General features: G+C 47.8%; 2 protein-coding genes across 2 annotated transcripts in view; one reads left to right on the top strand and one right to left on the bottom strand.

The window, feature by feature from the left end:
• iqgap1 (IQ motif containing GTPase activating protein 1) overlaps window positions 1-14,994 on the bottom strand; it is a 36,868-nt gene extending 21,874 nt beyond the window's left edge. The window contains exons 1-5 of the mRNA XM_036543235.1: window positions 14,783-14,994; window positions 12,152-12,254; window positions 1,149-1,305; window positions 947-1,024; window positions 359-435 (exon numbers count right to left, since the gene is read on the bottom strand). Coding sequence (XP_036399128.1) covers window positions 359-435; window positions 947-1,024; window positions 1,149-1,305; window positions 12,152-12,254; window positions 14,783-14,828 — 461 coding nt within the window. The 5' untranslated portion in view covers window positions 14,829-14,994. The remainder of the gene's footprint in view (window positions 1-358; window positions 436-946; window positions 1,025-1,148; window positions 1,306-12,151; window positions 12,255-14,782) is intronic.
• Window positions 14,995-17,310: 2,316 nt separating this feature from the next.
• cartl (cocaine- and amphetamine-regulated transcript-like) lies at window positions 17,311-19,146 on the top strand. Its single transcript, XM_036543137.1, has 3 exons — window positions 17,311-17,555; window positions 17,956-18,033; window positions 18,927-19,146. Exons 1-3 carry the CDS (start codon window positions 17,421-17,423, stop codon window positions 19,032-19,034), a joined length of 321 nt encoding a protein of 106 aa, XP_036399030.1. The 5' UTR covers window positions 17,311-17,420; the 3' UTR covers window positions 19,035-19,146.
• Window positions 19,147-19,376: the final 230 nt, after the last annotated feature.

Genomic DNA, 19,376 nt, shown 5'->3' with positions numbered 1-19,376 from the left:
TTCAAACAGGTCTTTGTGGAGGTTTTTTTTAACTTTGCTTGTCAAATCCTTCACTTTTCACCCCAGAAAGCAAATTAGTTTTCCAACTGTGACACACCTAGAATGTGTGTTCAAATGAACATAAAGGGAATTTGAAAATTTCGTGGACCATGGGGTATTCTTAGTGACTGGCGCAATCTGATACAGGGGTTGGTGATACATGAGCAAAACATGCCTTCTGGTTAATATCACCAATGTTGTCTGGTGCAGTTACAATCTTGACTGGTAAGGAAGCAGGTACAGCTGACTGTAGCACACATCACATATACAGAAAGCACAGTATGTAAGTGCACCTATGATTTAGATACAGGCACGGTACCTGAGCGCATGGATACAGTAGATACAGCGAGGCATGTTCTTCCTGTCATAGATGTCTGTTGTTTCAGGGTAGAAGATCTGAGAGGAGACAGAAAGAAGAGCAGGCCTCAGGGCCAGAGCATTGATGGGGCCTCCCTGTGCTTTCTGCATTGTGCCAGACACAGGGTGCGGGCCTCAAACCAGTCTCAGCACGCCTCACAACGCCTCCACTTGCTTTCAGTAACAACACTCACAGATGGGGGTGCAGATATAACGACATCATGGGGGGCTGGGCAGTTCTCACACTGCAGGCCTACACACAATGACATCACCCACAGGTATGACTGGGGTGCATCAAGCCTGGAGGATTTAAGCTCCAGGTGAGAACTGAGTGCCTGACTCACTGTGGCCATCTGAGATATTATGACATCACAAAAGTGGGAGGAGCCCCAGTGTGCTGGCAGAATTCACAACATGGCTGCCTAAGTGTAACTAGCCAGATAAACCTCTATCAACCTCTGCACCTCAGCTGATGGCTGCAGTGCATCCCCCAGGTGAGGTGAGTGAAAGGCACTATATTAACATTACACAAATCCATACTCCCCCTGACCTTGGGCAGTCCTTTCTCCGTCATGGCGTTCAGCCACTGGATCACGTTGTCCGTGTGTCTGAAATGGAGCCCAGTGGCCTGAGGCACGGGAGACAAAAATGTCAAATTTAGTCACTCTTTTCCTGGACGTGCTGAACACGCCCCCGCAGCTGCAGCCCCCCCCCCCACCCGTCCCGCCTCGCGTCACGCTGCGCCCCCTCACCTTGTAGCGCGTCTGCTCGCGGTCGTAGATCTTCTTGAGGGAGACCACCCGCGGGGCAAAGAAGTTGCCCAGCTTGGCCAGGTACACCCCGTTTCGCAGCCCCTCCTCCAGCTCTGTGGTGGGGGGCAGCTCCTCGTCCAGACACGCCTCCATCCACCTGGAGAGACAAAGACCAGGGTGCATCACCAGAGATGCAGGGGAGAGCTCAAAGGGGATCTCTGCTACCATGGAAACAACCGGCAGTCCCTCTCCACACCTCTTCATTACCTCTAGCCTCTATATCTTAACAATGTCCGTTATTTAGACACTAAATCAATACTAAGTATCATTATTTCTAGCCGTTACAGCAAAATGTCTTATCTAATACCAAAAAGACACCTCACATTACAATCATAACATTAACTGGAAGGAATGAGAAAGGAGGTGGATGTGTGAGAATAAAAAAAGAACAAAATCGACCATCAAATATTAAAGGACAGAGGTACAGAGGTACCTTAAGAAAGACTACCAGCGTTCTTAGGAAATGGAAAATGCCATAAAAACCATTCATATGAGGGAGTGAGTGCAAGTGGCACAATGTTTAAACATCTCTGGTGTGTCTGACAGCAAAGAGGTGCTGAGCAACAAGGGGCGTGGCTGGGTGAACATTTGTGGGCATGACATCACGCTCGCATTCTTACTCTCTCACACTACCTGTAGATCAGATCTCTTCCCAACGTCTAAATACTTCTTCGCTGCTGACGCCACCGCACTGAAATTCAGCGCTCTACAGGGAACACAGCGAACCGCGTTCCTCTGCCATGAAGGTGCGTGTAAATTTCGGAACAGAACGCCATATATCAATGGGGACGCACACGTGCCGGAGCACAGCTGAGGCTACCTCTCAGGAAAGTCCACACGCCGTGCCAAGCTCACTCTCGCTGCGCATCTCTCAAGTTCCTCTCATTCCACGGATACTCGGAGTGCAGACAGCTCAGACCCATCCGTCACGTTTCACCTGCGTCTGCGGGCGTGTCTTTTGTATGTTTGTGTTTCAGCACGCATATGTCTGTGTGTATATGAACGGATGTGTTTACATGTATATGTGTGCATGTGTACACATAATGCGTAATGTGTGTGTGTGTGTTAATACAATTCATCATCACTTAATGACACAGAAGAGAGTAGAGGGCGGATGAGAGGCTGTTTTTTTTTAGGCTGTTTTTTTTCCAGATGTATTTGATTTATTCAGTGCTGCACATTTCATACCTCATTGGTGTAATCAAATTCATTTTTTCTGCAGAGTGCTTTGGTTTTTGTTTTTCATTTTCAAGACAATACAACAGAGAGAGAGAAAAGCCTATATATTTACTCCATGCCCTTAATTATTCAATCCCACACAAATCTCATTGTTCTGCCCATTGTATCATTACGTGTGCATTTTCTCATTTTCTTATTTATTGAACAGGACACATATAATTAAATCGCTGACACACCATTAAGAAATTATCTGATTAGGACATGTACAGGACATGCATTGCCTGAAGTGTTTCTAGCCATGGCTAACTTCCAATACGTGTCCACAGAGGGATACTTCAGTGTAAAAGTAACATATCATATATAACATATAATATATATATATATATATACACACATATATATATATACACACACACATATATATCATATACATATACATATCGCGCTGACCTGAGCTTTAAGCACACACCCTCTCACTCAGATCAGGAGACACAGGGTCAGCGTCCCTGCTGCCAGTCCCCTGGCTTAACGCACGAATGCACAATTAGTCCAATTTCACAGCACTCTCAGCCTCTATCAGCTGGGCACTATCATTAGCCCTGAGTGAAGGCGGGCGGTGCCTTTCCCACGATCCGGCTTCTCGGCCTCCCCTAAAAGGGCCGGGCTCCTCCTTCTCAGGAATTCTTGCTTTGGTGACCTTACCTCAGCGGTCTTTGCTACCATGTAAGCCTAGATTTGTGAAAAGCTAGGTGTCACTGGGTAAGGGGTTAGGAGACGTCCAGCAGGAATTGGCTAAGCCCCAGGTGACCTGCAGCACCCCAAACGCTATCCTAACGGACCACGCCATTATCTTACTCTGCATTCACTCAGTACGTGTAATGCTACAGTCTGTGGGCATGCACCATTTTAGCTGTCAAACAACAAAAAAAAACTGAGTGATGTGAGTGATGGAATTTAGAACAGGGGAATGCCAAATATGTCAAACATTCTTTCCAACCTGTTTCCATGTTTCCATCCAGTGACTGTAATCTGTAATCTGACACCGGCCCGGTCTTGTGAGAGCCCTCCCCACCACACCCTTCGCTCTTTCTTTTTCAATGTCCGTCTATCTCTCTAGGAAGTTTTCTCCCATAGGTGGCCATGGAAAAGCCTGTGTGGGCGGAGTCCCGGGGGCTGAGACTGGGCTCCTGCCCGCCTGTCTGGGCCCCTTCTGCACCGTTCAGCCCCGGCAGGGCTAACGCTAACTACCAGCTCCACCCTCACCGAACAAAGAGCTTCTCTTCAATCCAGAAAAAAACAGAGACACACAGACTATGAAAGCCTTTCGACAGGAACACACATGCCAGCTGACACAGCTCTGCTTCCCCACCCAGTGAGCCACTCACACGCTGCTGTTCCAAACAGGTCCCTCTTTCAGGAGCGGGCCCTCGGCAAGGACACGCCTTCCTTTCACTCCAGGTCGTGAAAAGTCCAAGCTAACGGGGCTCTTATCAGAGCGGCACACCCATCCGCACAGAGGCGGGACGCACCCTCCCGTCGCTCCCCGTGATGAATGGGGCTTGCAGATCGCCGACACCCGACGGAGTTCCGGAATGTGAGAAGGGCCACGTATGCTAACACAAGCCGAAAGATCGCCAGCGCGCTGGAGCTCTCCCGGAGCCCCGCTTGTGCCAGGGCGTCCGCTCAGCGACACGGCCCGCGGCGCGTGCCTCCCAGGCCGTGTGTCACAGGAAGCCGGTCGTGCAGACGGCGCAGGCAGAGGTCACTCCAATAGGAAGAACCTGCCGACGGACCAGCGCCTCTCCAAGGAGGAAACGCCGAGGCCTCTCTCACTCTCCGCGCGCCCCCTGGCCTTCCTGAATTCACACCCGTCTTAAAAGATGCTTGCAGCGGTCCCGCTGCATTGTGCAATCCCAGCATGCACCTGTGCTAAAGCACTTAATCTCCTCTGTCTGCTGTCAGACATCCATTAGTCAAGCATCTACATACATCACACTGCTCTCAGAGTACAGCCTCCCTTTTAGGGAGCAATTAAAATATCAGCAATGACTCTTCCATATGTTATACAGGGACTGCTAAAGCTCTACCTGGCACTAGCACCCACTGGGAATATTGCTGGCAAGGAGGAGGGGGCATGTTCCTCGATATTGACTAAGCAAAACAACCTGTGACCTCACAGGCTGCTGTAGTCTGAGCTGGAGAATCCCCTGAAAGCCCTACAGCCCTGCACCGGCCCGCGGGCAATAAACAGCCACTTCCTCGCTTACAAAAGGAGCTTCCTGCGCCCGGCGCCACACTCATGATGCCGAGAGCGAGGACAGGCACAGCGGGGGGGGGGGGGGGGGGGGCGTCGAGGGCCGAATTCTGCTGCCCCGAACGCACGCTGGCAGCGCGCTCCCGCGATAGGATGAGAATGCGGCGCGTGAAACACACAATGGAGCCTGTGTGTGAGCGAATTGTTTAAATAGCACCGCCGCGCCGCGAAAGGGCCAGGTAAATATGCGGTCGGCGCGTTTAGATAAACCCGTAGGCGTGGCCCTGACACACTACTCTCTCCCTCTATCTTCCCCGAGCCCGAGATGCTCAAAATGCTCCCATTGCCTGCCATTAAAGTGACTTTGGTGTGGTTGTTCTTTTTCTGGCAAACTTTCAGCGGTGGAAGGTTTGCCATCTGCTGTCCGACGGAGTCCTAAATCTCCCTCTGTGAGCCAGAGAGAGCGTCCGCAGTGAAAAGACCATATTGTGCGCGAGCAACGAAGTGGAAACCGGCAGAAGAGATGAGATTGGGTTACCCCCCCCCCCCGAAATCAGGCGCACAAACTGAAGTTTCGCGTCCTTTTTCCCGTCGCGGCCGTACCCTCCGGCCTGGCCGGTGCCGAGGCGGAACCCCAGGCAAGAGAACGCGGAGAGGGAGCCTCCCGCTGTAAGCTGGCCAAATATGCCATTACATGCTTAACTGCAATACTGGAATCTGGTGCCGAGTGACCTCTCCCACCAGAAACATGGGAGGCGGGGGGGGGGGGGGGGGGCTCCGTTACCTCCTCCGTACACTGACACAGGTCACGGTGACTAATGGGAGTGCTGCAGCTGTAGGATTTTCAGCATAATGAGACCATCAGGCCCCTGTATAAAGCGCACTGTGTCACCTGTTGCAGCTCAGCGCACTCAAAACAGGTTCGGCCAAAGCTCACACGGGGATCCTATTCATCACAGCAGAGCCATGCACTGTGAAGCGTACATTTACAATGACAGAACACAGGGAGCTTGGCTGAATGTCCCGTGTTTCTGCTGGTTACCCCCCACCCCCCACCACCACTACCTCCACCAACATAGGCTGTTGGAAGGGAAAGGAGCGGGGCATATGTCCTGAGATACTCCTTCTGGATGGATGTGAACATCCTGTTTAACTGTCCAGATGGATAAACACATGTCATATGTGTGCCTTTATACGTATTCCAGATGTGGTTCAGGTGCTGCCTAGAAGTAGCTCCCCTCTCTTTCTCTTTCTCGTTCTCTCTCTCTCTCTCTCTCTCTTAAAGACATGACAGGCAAAAGGAAGGACATTCACTGGAGGACAAACTGAACAAGCGCACCCACACCCATGCCTGTCAGGCCGACACCGCTTCCAGAGTAAATACTGCAGGATCAGGGGAAAAGCCTGCTTTTCCAGTTGATTCCAGCCAGACGTCAGGAGAGCAAGGGTGAGCGAGGGAGAGCGAGGGCGAGCGAGGGCGAGCCGTGCGGATCCACGCGCTAGGGCCGGCCTTGCAACAGACGACCTGCCTGACTGCCCTGCACTGCCCTGCCCATCTGACTCACGCCAGCTTCCTGCCCGCCGTGCACAGCGGTCGCGCTCCGCCGGACCTGACACAGCGAGGGGCGGGAGAGAGAGGGGCAAACAAAAGGGTGCGGGCCCTTCGTCCGAACGGGCGAGGCAGGGAGCCAAGGCGGCTGGCCAAAACGGCCGCCCTCTCCCCCAGAACCCCCGGGGTCAGCCCCCTAACCGCCGGGCACGCTGGCGTTTATTCACAGTCCGACGCCTGTGAACGCACCCCTCGGTAACCCCTCCAGCCTCGGCGGGGAGGGCGTGCCCGCCGCACAAACAGAAAGGGGAAGGGCGACGCTGAGAGCGGTTCCGCAGTGCCTCGGCGAGGGCCTGTCGAGCGCTGTGACCCGAAGGCCCCGCCCTCCCCCACAGAGACTCCCCACCGCGCTGCTGCGCCTGTCACTGCTGACACTGCGGTTTCCCTCAAAGTTGCCAGGCAACCGATGTCACTCACAGGTAACAAACAGAAGCCACGGGTGCCTGGTGAGTCACACCACCTGCCCCGAGCCCCAGGAACGCAGCACCACACCGTGTCTCTGAAGAAGGACGGGACAAGGTCTACATCCACAACAAGGGGCCCTGCCTTTGTGGAAACGGAGCTTTTCAGTGAGCTGCCACAAGCAGCCACTTAGCGCAGACTACACAGTCCCTCCTGTGTGCGCAGGGGAAACTCAATCTGCAGGGTGCGCCGCTGCAGGCAGCATGAATAGGGCCTTTTTTTCCACAGGAGCAGCAGAGACGGTGGGAGCAGGGGCTGCAGTGCGCTGGTCAAAGCCCTGCCCTCTCCACACATCCTCAAACACACACACACACACACACGGCACGGAGGCTTATGTAACCCCTCTGCAGCCACATCTCGGAGGGGCCTGGCGCAACAGGAAATCACATGAAAATGGCTTCTGCAATAAGCCGGGGCTGCCTGTCGGGAGCCTCCTCCGCAAGGGATCTGAGGGGGCCGACGAGCCGAGCCGACCCTCTCAGCGGGTTGCTCGGTGATTTACAGCGGTATTTACCCGAGGACTGGCTGCTGTGCCCCAGACTCTTTTTTTCGTGAGCCCCTCCGCAGCCGGGCCAGGCCGTGAGAAGCTGCCGCAAAGCGCTCTCTGCCGCCGACGTGTTGTTGACAGCAGGAATTCCTCAGCCGCACACGACCCGGAGAGAGGGCAGGGGGTGAGCGGGAGAGGGCCCACAGCTCTGTGAGAACTCCACTTGTGCGTCGCCCCCTCAAACACCCGTCAAACATCCATCAAACACCGTCCACCATTGCACTCCGCCACGCTCTTACACACACTGTCAGCGGGCGGGGGAAGTGACAGACAATCTCATAAACAGTCGGTAAACCCCTCTCATCACATCGTGCTGACAAACAGCCGATAAACCCTCTAATCCCGTCATATTCACAAACAGCCGATAAGCCCTCGCACCCAGTCACACACTCGTAAACAGTCAGTAAGGCCTCTTAGCCTATCACACACAAGCCCAGCTCCAGAAAGTTCCATCAAAGGCACTTTGTCAAAGAATCTCCTCAGCGGTTTGACAGCAGGCACACTCTGCCTGCTACGCTAAAGGCTAAACGCTACACTGTTTTGTTAACCTAAAAATCAAAACCGTGAATGTGGGAATATAAATGTTGAAATGTTTTTGAAAAAAACTGAATAGCTCCACAGGGTATATACCATACACAGTTAACTTCCCTAAAACAAACACACACACACACACACAACTTGCTCAAAATGAGCCTGACAACTCCAATTTGTTCACGGTGCACCTCACTGGATTGGCTGAAACGAACCTGATCAGATTCTCTGCAACTGCTTACACCTCTGTCAAAACACCTGAGTATGTGACACACTTGAAGAATCCAGCCCTCAGAACACTGGGCGTGACCAGCTTCCCCTGTGAAAAGACCAGTTCTGCACTGGTTATCAGGCACTTGTGTGCCGCTGCGTGGTGCGTGCCAGAATGCCAGAAATAGCGCTGGTGAAAGGCCTGCGATGCTGTGGTAAATAAATACAAGTCGACCACACTCTGCGCACTCAGTCAGGAAGCGGAGCCGGGCAAGTAAGATTTCAGGCACGTATCCTCCTCACAGTACTCCACCTCCAAGGACACGGCACCTCCCCCGAGCTACTCACGATTGACAACTTGCTGTAAGATGGAAACCCTTAACTGGACCGCAAGCAGAGTCTCACTTCAGCAGGCTGTCCAACTGTCTCTCCCTTGCAACTCAGCTTAGTGCTAAAGTGCACCCAGCCCCTCCCCCCGAGAAACTCACACTGCCTCCCACCATCAACCCCTTAGTGCTAAAGCTGTCATTACCCGTTTTAGCAGTTTTGTAAATGAGGCCTATCTGCAATTACTCTCAGGGCCTGCAGCCCCGCAGCTGACAGAGGGGAAACCACACGAGCTCTGGGAAAGTGGTGTCGCATTGCATACTGCCACTCACATCCTCTGAGAGACACACACCTGAACAACTCTCAATGGCCCTCTGACCTCAACGTTCATCGTCCTAAAAGATAGTACAAAGATATGGGCGACACCAGGCCATGGGCTCAGAGCCCACACTGCAACGGTCTTCCTCTGACTTACAAAGTGGAGGGAAAGATGGCGGGAGAAGGAGAGAGGGAGGAGGGGGCGAAATTAGGCTACACTGGAGCTTATTAGGCAACTGCAAACAGAGCTGAAAGCAATCCTTTCTGATTTGAGTGTTGGGGGGGCGGTCAGGGGGACAGAGAGCATGCCTTCACCCAGACGGCGGAAAGTTCTGGCCTGGATCTACAGTGCTGGAGATGTCATGCAGGGCAAACTCAGCTATTTTGTGCAACAACAAATATAGTCCCTGGAACATGCTGGGCTGCATTCCCCATGAGAGTGCTGCAAAGAGCTGATAGATACAAATATAAGAATAAAAAAACATTTGGTTCGCACAGTTATCGCGCTGGCACAAAGAAGCAAAACATTTAGATATGCAAAGACTAAAAATGGAGTTGGCTAAGAGCTGTAAAAACCACATCATGACAGGGGTGCAGTTTTCTTCCCCTCCGAACAAAATCTGACTGCGCAAACGTTTCCCCCAAAAAGGTTGCTTTTTTCCATAAACACGTTCTCTTGTCTGTTTAGCTCCCAGGTTTTGACAGCTCCGCTCCGGCAGGGCTCCGGGGATGCGGCAGATTCAGCTCTGAAGCTCACAGCAGCTGCGGAGAAAATTGCACCTGACAGGAGGAGAGATTAAAGCCAGCCACTATTCAAATGTCTCCCGCGCCTCTCCTGATACCATGAAAATCCAGCGCAAACAACAGGGAGCTGCAGGAGAAGGGAGACAGCGAGGCATGGAAATGGGGAGGCGATAGCGGGGCCTGACTTGTTTGCATTTGGCTCCGGAATGCCGCGGAGAGAGACATCGAACGGCGGGCCGAGCGCACGTACATTGCGCCACCAGCCCTCCTGCACCCTGCGGTGAAGCTGCAGCAACGGCGCTCATTAAAAAAAAATGCAGAGTCCAACGACTGTCACACGTTCGACACAGCCCCCTTCACGGGCAGTCTGAGCCCGGGGAGGGAGGGCTGTTGTCTGTTGAAGGGAGAGCAGTCGGGCGGACCTTGTGACGTCAGCGCACCTTGGAAGCGCATTCCCATCATGCCACAGGGCCAGGCGCTCCGCATGAGCGCGCCCTCCAAGCATTCCGCCACACTGGCATTCCTCCCCAAACCTTCAACCTGTGCGGAACTTTCCCTGAAGCAATCAGACAGCAATTTAAGAGAACAATAACAACAGTGACTCCCATCCGTGAGAATAACGCAGCGTCTTGCCCAAGATCAATAATGTCCCTCGCATTCCACAGAGACCAGGCTAGAAGCATTTCAGGAAGCTACACTGTGCAAGGTCTGTGAGCTACGGGGAGGGGTTTGTCTGTGTGTGGGTTTGAGGCGAGTGGGTGAATGCTGGAGTGTTTCATTTCGGCGGTGACGTGGTGAGAGGATGAACAACGCAGTGTGTCAGTCCCACGATAATGAGGTGACAGTGTGCAGGGCCACATGTTTCAGTCTGTTGACGGTGAGGTGACAGGACCATTGATGCCATTCTCTCAGTGCAGTGGTGATGAGGTGACAGGGTTAACACTACAGTGTTAGTGGTCAGGAGTAGTACTTAGCACAGCTTGTGGTGAGAACGAAAGGGACCCAACAGATCATGGGATTGTGATAACCTCCCACATGACAAGACACCTCAATTCATCTGCGTGCAGCAAAACCTCCCTACAGACGTACGCACATACACGCGCACACACTCAGACAAACACACCGGAACCCATCTCCATGACAACCCAGGGTTTCCACGGCAACAGTGTGAGATACTGCGATCAGCAGGGACTGACTCACTTCCTGTTGCAATCACTCCTTCCTCCTGCACGTCTGTGCCCACAGAGGAACGTGTGAGAGAGAGGGGTGAGCATGCACTACCAACAGATGCCTGATCCTCTAATGTCAAACAGTGCAAATTTTAAAAACAGCGGCAGTGCTCCACAATCAATAATACACCGCTGTCCGAACAAGCTTTAATCAGAGCAAATCTTAACAGCCCGTGACAAAAGGGCTGCATAAAAATCCCTCTAGCAACAATATTGCTGAGGCTAATGGAAAATACTGGAAAGGGAAAGTGAAGTGCTGCATGGTTTTATTGCCCCACACAGGAAAGTTCTCCAGTCTCAGCCTCGAAAGGCAACCTTGGCACAAACAGCAGAATAAAGGGAAAGAAAGGGACTGAGACACAGGCACGCAAGTGGAAGAATAGAACACTGCTAAAAGACTGGCCTTACCAAGGAACGGCAAATGTGTGCAAAATATTACACCCAGTAAGAAGAAACGGGCGGTGAAAGGCGTGAATCAGCAGTGGAAGTCAGGTCATTAAACAGTAACATCAGCAGCTATCAAACACCATCAACATACCTGCTAATTTCCAGCAACATGCAAGAGGTGACATAAGGTCCTTGTGACTGGATGACACCTTGACTTGTGACTGATATGTGCTTGGTGTTCCCTGACTTAACCTCCAAACAACGAATCACCAGTGCACTGCGCTGAAGGCAGATTCCCACTCTCCCGGTAGCCCTTCGACATGGCAATCCCAGCCAGCCTCTGGGCATCACTCTGGATAGCAAACCTGAAGCCCAGGACAGACCAGTCTGTGCTGACCAGACCTCTGTACAGCAGCACAAGTCTCTTGCAACTTTGCCTCATCGAATGAATCAAATTCAACACGCAACACAATGTCAGTCTGCACTGGCTACTCAAAATAAATCAATCAAACACATGCGCAGTTCTCATAAGAACTCAGGCATACACTCAGTCAGGCGCAACACAGATAAGGCCATAAACGAAAGTCAGAGTATGCCGTACATTCTTAAAATACTCCTTTAACGGAAGGTTTAAGTGCTGATGCAATAGCCTGTCTTACACAAGGTGCTCCTCACTGGACCCATCTCCAGAGCTCTACCTCTGCATTCTCACATAAAGGGGAAACTGAATGACTCACAGTAATAATGGACTTAATCCTGCAGACTCTGGGATGACTCATTTTTAATGTCACCCAGGGTGGTTCTGTAATAAGTAAAACCTAGGGGGTATTTGCTGGGCTTACCCAAGCATTTAGAGAGCGGGCCAGCACAGGTCACTTGGCTTTTGAGCGTGCTTGGTGCTGTGTGTCCAACTAAACACTTTCCCTGGGGTTCAGTTTTGAATACTTTGTTGGCCTTTTGCAAGGAAACTGAAAGTAACTTCAAGCTCAAAACAGTCATAAATGTCCAGAATAATGATCACTGTGAGGTAAATTCTCAAATAAAGTTTCATTTTTCCCCCAGCAAAACGCTGTTGGTGCCCTTTAATGCCCTCCCTGCCTTCACTGGCCCCCTCAGAGTTAGCCCTCCTCCCCTGTCCACCCTTACCGTTTGGCCTCCTCCAAGTGGCAGAGGTACTCATACGCCATGTTCTGCTGGCGTCGCTCGTCCATCTCCTCCGCCGTGAGGCGCTCCACTCCATCCAGGACAGCTGGAGAGAAAAACACAACTCAGGTAACGTCATCTAACATCCAAGCTGCCTTATTCTCATCAGTGATTGGCCTAGAGGTGTCACATTGGCTGTTGAGGCCAATCAGAGAAGAACATGTACTGTGAGAAGTGCATCACCCCCACACTAAGTGATACAATCCCCAGCCTGTCTACATCCAAGAATGCCAACCAGGCAGAAAGAGAGCTGCTTAATGAACAAAAACACACACAAGAAGACACACACAAAACAAAACCACCAGGGCAACATTTTTAAAATAAATGAGCAACAGTTTTCTGCTGCTTGCTATGGTGCAGCATACAGTGACATGGGATGCCATCTGTAATCATGCTTCACTGTTGCTGCTAAAATGTTTGCCCTGTGAAGTTCAGAAATGTCACAAATTTCTTCTTTAATGAATATGCATGAAATCAAATAAGCAATCTCTCTCGGTTTTCAAATTTCAGTTTCTGCAGTCTGTTTTTGGTCTTTCAGAGCTTGACATATTCTGTCTTTTCAGATTGCATAACTTGGCCACGGTTCCAGCCCTCTGGCTCTCTCTGTATTCCTGTGCATGTTTCACATATTGAGATGATTTACAAAGGTCTATTGAAAGTCATCTGGATGTTTGTCTGCACTTACAGCAGTGCATTGTGGGAAAAGTGGGATTAAGATATGCTATGGACTGAGGTAGGCCTACTTGCCATCATTCAACACATTTTAAGAGGCCGAGGACAAAAATACTTGGAAGAATAAGGAGCAAAGAAACAAGGAGTTTTAATACTGTGCTGCTGCCTTTGAAGCATTGGTATTTTTAGAGCTCTATTTCAGTCTGGCCTTATGGTTTGTGTACTTTGAATAACTGAAAACAAGAATGCCTTTGTATGCAACTTGCAAAACAATTTCCTAATTTCAGACACATCCTTATTAGTGCAGTATATAGACTGCACAACAAACAATCCTAAATATGACATTTACCCACCCCTGTATGCCTGCATACATTATTTATTTAAGTTCTGTAGGTTTCAACAATCTTTCACAGAAATAAATCAAAACAGTTACATTTTAGGTCAGGGCAAGTTCCCAAACGCCTGCTCTTCATAATAGCAGTAATGATAACTCGATGAAATCTGCTGAAGGGGAAGCTGCGTTTAACAGACAGTTTTCCTGGAACTGTTATCTGCTCCAAGGGAACCTTGCACAGCCTCGATGACCACTTTATTAAAAAGGAAACATTTATGAGAAAGTGGGGGGGGGGGGGGGGGGGGGGGCGGTCTGCGAATGAATCCACTGCATGAAAAGTGTCAGAATGTACTTTTGCGCAAGACCCCAAATGGTTAACCAGACCGGAAATATCTTCCCGCCTGCACAGTAAAGTCGCTGGAAATAGACTATTTTTTCCACGTGCAGCAATAGGTCGAGGAACAGTGGAAGCGAGCGCGCGCATTACAAAGGACAACTTGTTGCCAGCCGCTTAGCCATGGAGTGTGTCTATGACACGCAATGCCATCACACCAGGAAAAGAACTAGCAGCACTTTTTTTTTTTTTTTTTTACAGGACTTGCTCTCAAGAAACTATATCGGAAGCGCCTCAAGATAATATTTAAATATAAGCACTCGCGTGCAATGCTGCTGGTTTGATAATTGTCTGAAAAGGCGAACTTCTGTGCCAATTTATCACACCGCCTCATTCCATATTGCAAGGAGTGGTATTCTTAGTCTGCTCATTCAAGTATGACGCCACTTAAAAGTGACAGCAGTTTCTGAAGGATACAAAAATGCAAAAAAGAAAAAAATAATTGTAATAATAACGCAAAAAAGTGAAAATGCTTTTCCAATGATGCAAGTCGCCATTCATTATTAGGGGATTTCTGTGAATAGTACTAGAATAACAGTAGAAATATTACTATGGTTTTATGAATTGCCAGGTAAGGTCATGACTACGATGGAGTCTGATTCACTTCCATGTTTATATGTTCAAAACTTTCATCCCCACAGTACGAAAAAATCTTTGAATTTCACCTGCTATCGTCTGTATCGGCTATAGACTATAAACATTATCTTTCCGTATTCTATAACTTTAGAGGAGGCTCGGATGCCAAGATGTTGGAAATAAACAGATCACGCCTATCATATTTCTTTCACACTCAAAGTGTTTAACTAGTTTCCTGAAAGAGATTGGATGGTTCTTCACATACATACTGACAGTAGTGAGTCCCCCAATAACCGATTAATACCCATATAAATAAGCAAAAACGTACTATGTAATATAAAAACGTATGTAGGCTACTCATAATTTTAAAACACGGAAGTGTGGTTTACCACGCCGTCCTGATCGGCAAGCCAAGAAATTTAAAGTATGAAAAACTAAAGCAAGTTGCTAAGCCGTGGAATTCAAACTTATTAGTTGGATTGTTGCATTCGATTCTATAATCGCAATTGCTAAACTATCCCTTCTCCACTTGGTGAATCGTTAGCCTGTTAGCTAAGCTAGCTAGGTGAGGAAGAAAAAAGTTTTTTTTAATACTTACACCCATACCGCGGCCGGAGCCCGTCCGCCTCGTCTGAAGTTGACATTTTCTCTGAAGATCCGGTTAGATCTCCACAATGAAACTAACTTGTTGAAGTTACAACTACGTGAATATTGCTTAATTTAAGTTTCGAGTGTAAAGTTGAGAAAACAGCGATGTTGGAAGGCGCCCCTGGCCCCCTTGCTCCTACACTTCAGCGTCCGTGTAAGATTTTTTTTTTCCTCCAACCTTACTGATGTCACTGGGTGTGTTCCTTCCTAAATCCTAAAGTATGCGTTCAGGAAACACCCATCAACAGTCACTAAAGCAAACCTAAGCTGCAGCCCCCTCTGCTGGGCACTGTAGGCGGCTCCCCAAATTTACCCGTTCATTTTTCGGAAGAAATGTAACATGCCGCAGAATTCTGTGCAGCACAATTTTTTTCTGTCAGAGGAAGTCCCTGTGTAACTTTTTTCTTATCTGAAAAGCAATATAGATAAAACACGAATTATGTTACTCATCCATGACAAACTACACAGTTGTATTTATTGGCTGCACAGCTTTAAGGAACCTCATATTCAGAAGGATGCTGACCCTGCTTACAAAGGTCATAACTGTTGTTTAAATTAAACACGCAAAATATTAAAGATAAACAGTAAATTTTATTAAATTACATGTGACTCCATGATAATATCATACAATGCACAAAACAATGAGAGTTGTGTGGGACTGAATAATTAAGGGCATTGAATAAACATGCAGGCTGTTCTCTCTGTAGTAGGCTACTGTCTTGAAAATGAAAAAGAAAAACCAAAGCACTCTGCAGGAAAACTTAATTTAACTATACCGATTAGTTATGAATAAATCAACGCACGCGCACACACACACATAAATACACACTTGCTGGCACAGGTACACAAGCATACACATAGAGCTTTATACAAACTATCAAGATGAACTGTGCCTATTTACTTACATGAAGGGTGTGAACTATTGAACTCAGAGCAGCCTGGACACACACAATAAATGGGACATATGGTTCACTGTGGTGCTCCTGAAACCGAGGCTCATGATAACACTGGGCAAAGAACATTTCTGTGACCTTGCTCATACATGTACACCCTCTGCCAAACAAATTTCTATCCAAAGGACCAAAGAACCCCAAACCCATGAGTTCCCCTGTCTTTTCTGAATTTACATAGTAGTTTACCAAAACCCAACCAGAATTTAGCACCTCATGTGACTTCACATAAATGACTAAATATTCCTTGCTCATATCAATAAACTACAGCAATATATTGTATGGTTGCATTTTTGTGGCTTGAATTTATTAGGACTTAGCTGGCCCTTATACTACTTTCTTCATTATATTTTTCTGTTTCATTTTGTTTCATGGTTCTTTGTCAATATATATATATATACAGACCTACCCTAACATGTGTTTACCAAAAACTGTAAAATAATGCATACTCAGTATTCATCAGGGTATCAAGGACAAATATAAAACATTTCCAGTTTGGGGAGTGGTATTGTTAGAGAACATTGGTAATATTAGTAGCAGTTTCTTTCCAGATGATGTGAAAACTGTTGATTGGAGAGACAGGTGAAGGCCATCAGTGAAGTCGATTGTGTACTAGAAGAGCCAGTCTGCCTCAGCAGAGTCCAATAGGTTTGAAGTAATAAAGACGGCCATTCACCTATGAAAAGCTTTTATCAGTTAATCAAAGATTTTACAAAGTTTAATACATAATTTTCAGTGATGGTATCCTACACCTTTAACAGTAGGTTCTGGGGTGGACAGAAAGGCAGGAAGATGCCAAACTTCATGTCCAACTGCCTCACAACAAAATCTGATGATTCACTGAAATCCAATGACTCTCTACATGACTGTCGTAACAGTTTTGCTGCAGACCCCAGGGCATTCCTGCAGAGATTTCCAATTAAACCTATCCCCAATCTCACTACTGAGCTGTCGAAAGTCACTTAAATTTCAGTCAGGTACGAAACAGCTTCAGAGATTCAATACTGAGGGTTAAAGCCTTTTCAGTAATTATAAATATTTGTTTATAGCTGTAGCTATAAACAAATAGCTATAGCTGTATATGATTTTAATTCAACAGATACTGATCACATTTTAGATGAAGTTAATTAATTTTGGGGATTTTTCTGAAGGAGTACTAAGCAAAGACATAAATGCAAAAGAGGGTGCAAGGATATATATTTTTGACTTTTCTGGGATATAAATGAAAGTGGTGACATTTTACATCATATTCCATTTTCCACTAAAATGGAAATAAAAGCAAGTGCTGCAGGTTTTACAATAAAGTAAAGCTCTTAAGAGATAATATCATTGAATATGAGATAAATACCAACCGACAAGCGAAAGTCTGTTACGCCAGAGAATAAAAATGGTATACTATTTGGAATCTCCGATATTTAAATTCCGACTTAGGGCCCTAACAGTTTAAGGGGTGGCTTTGAAGGCGGGGCTTGTCTGTTTATAAAAGGGGCATGTTTTTGTCCAGTCTTGCAAAGAACGTGGCCGCACTTATTCATTAAAGGGTTTCGCGACCTCCGTTTGATCTTCCAACTCCGAGTGATTCCGTGCCACGGAGGTGCCACCAGGAAAAGGCGACGCACGCTGACAACTCTTAGTACCATGGAGAGCTCAGGGATGCTGCTGGGTCTGCTGTGCGTCAGCCTCATGTCCGTCATGTGCGGCGGACAGTCACGCGAGGTGTCCGCAGAGGAATACGAAGCGAAGAAATCCCCTGCTTCCACAGAGCGAGAACTCGTAAGTAACAGTAACCAGTGATGTCAAGCAACTTTTACGGTATCTCATCGTTTAAGTATTAAGGTAGTTCAGTGTCTAGTAGAAGAGCTGCTGCCAAATTCACAAAAGTGAACCAGGATAACTTACCGTTATCCATTTTAAACGGGGGTGTTTTGATCCTATTTCTGGGAATTAAATTTTGTTACCATAAACACAAACAGCACAACTTCTGGCTTTGGTGATGGAGGATTAAAGACAAACTCATAAGCTGCAGTCCATCAAATTAATGAAGCGCCACATTCGTAAAATATAAATGCTCTTCTCTTCTGCATCCATAGCTATCTCCTTTATCGTCAGATGCAGTAAACTTGTCAATTTTGTAATATTGACATCTTCACCGAAACTTTTAATCCGCGCCCAGGTGGAAGCGATGGAGGAATTGCTGGGGAAGTTCCAGAGCACACTGCCGTCTACTGAGAAGAGGGGGAGCATCCCGCTGGTGGGTCCATCGCGCATCCGTCACTTGTCCGCTCCTAAAAACAGTCTTCAGACATCTCCTGTTATTATAGTTTTTAAACGCCATCATTAAAGTAAATTAAAGAGGGAAAAGACCCCAACTCCCTCATTTGACCTTTGTCTCTTTGCAGGTGTCTCTTTGTTGTTTGTTTCCTTTAGTTTTGACATTTGCTTAAACTCTGTTAATTGGCTGTCCTTAGAATGATGGAGTGGGATTGGACGTTAATACATTTTGCACTTTTAATTTTTGTTCTTAGGGATCATGCAATATTAAATACTCTAAATGCTAATTTGCAGCATCAATTTAAAGCCAGTCATGCAGATCAGGCAGCCAATTAACAAAGCCAACAGCTAGAAGTAGGCAGGAAAACAATTAAAAGCCTATCAAGATAATGGAATTAATGCTTGTTAGCAAAGGTGATTCTTAAATAAACATTTAAAACAGTCAGCCATCCCTCCTTTGAAAATATCCAGCTAATTAACTAACCTTTAATTATTTGGCATCAAGCTGCGTGCTTTTCTCATTTGGTTACTGAGCAATTCACCAGGGATCTTTTCCTCATTACTGCTTCCTTTATTCAGGCAGGTGGATTCCCTCTTTGAGCTGAGTCCAGCCTAAGGTTTCTTCCTTTCAGCTAGGGAGTTTTCCTCACCAATGTCGCTGTAGGCTTGTTCTTGGGTGTTCAGGCCCAGGATTTCTACAAAGCTGCTCTGTGTCAAATTCCCCTTGTAAAAAGCACTACACAAATAAAATTGAACGGAGCTGAATTTAATTGAGCATGTCAATGTTTTGAACAGGCTAACTTGTAAATCTACCACTGGAAAATAATGCTTTGCTTTGCCCCCGCCCTTTCTCTGTCTCTCTCTGTCACACAGTGTGGGGTCGGGGACCGCTGTGCCGTGAGGCTGGGTCCACGCATTGGGAAGCTCTGTGACTGCGGCAGAAGGAGCAACTGCAACGCCTTCCTCCTTAAGTGCATCTAGACCCCATGCTTCCCTCCAGCACCCCTGCACGAACACTGCCACACCTAGCAAAGGCACACGGCAAGACAGACACCTCGCCTGCCTGAATGCTACTGTTTCCCCTCAACCTCCAAAGCCATCAAGTGTTGCTCCAGGTCCAATATGTGTTGGGCACAACAGGCAGAAGATGCCATGCCTGTTGGTTTTTTTCTGTTCTCATTCAATGCCTTGTTCCATCTAACTGCATCGTTGCAAAGAATTGCTCATAACTGTGTATGTTACATCACTGAAAATGTTGAAACACAAATCATGTATGTATTGGTTGCAACACAAATAAATGTATCAATCACCTCACCTTACCCT

Source organism: Megalops cyprinoides, chromosome 13 (assembly GCF_013368585.1).
Source record: "Megalops cyprinoides isolate fMegCyp1 chromosome 13, fMegCyp1.pri, whole genome shotgun sequence".
NCBI lineage: Eukaryota > Metazoa > Chordata > Actinopteri > Elopiformes > Megalopidae > Megalops > Megalops cyprinoides.
Note: the sequence above shows the minus strand (reverse complement) of the source record. Positions and strands in the feature narration are given on the sequence as shown.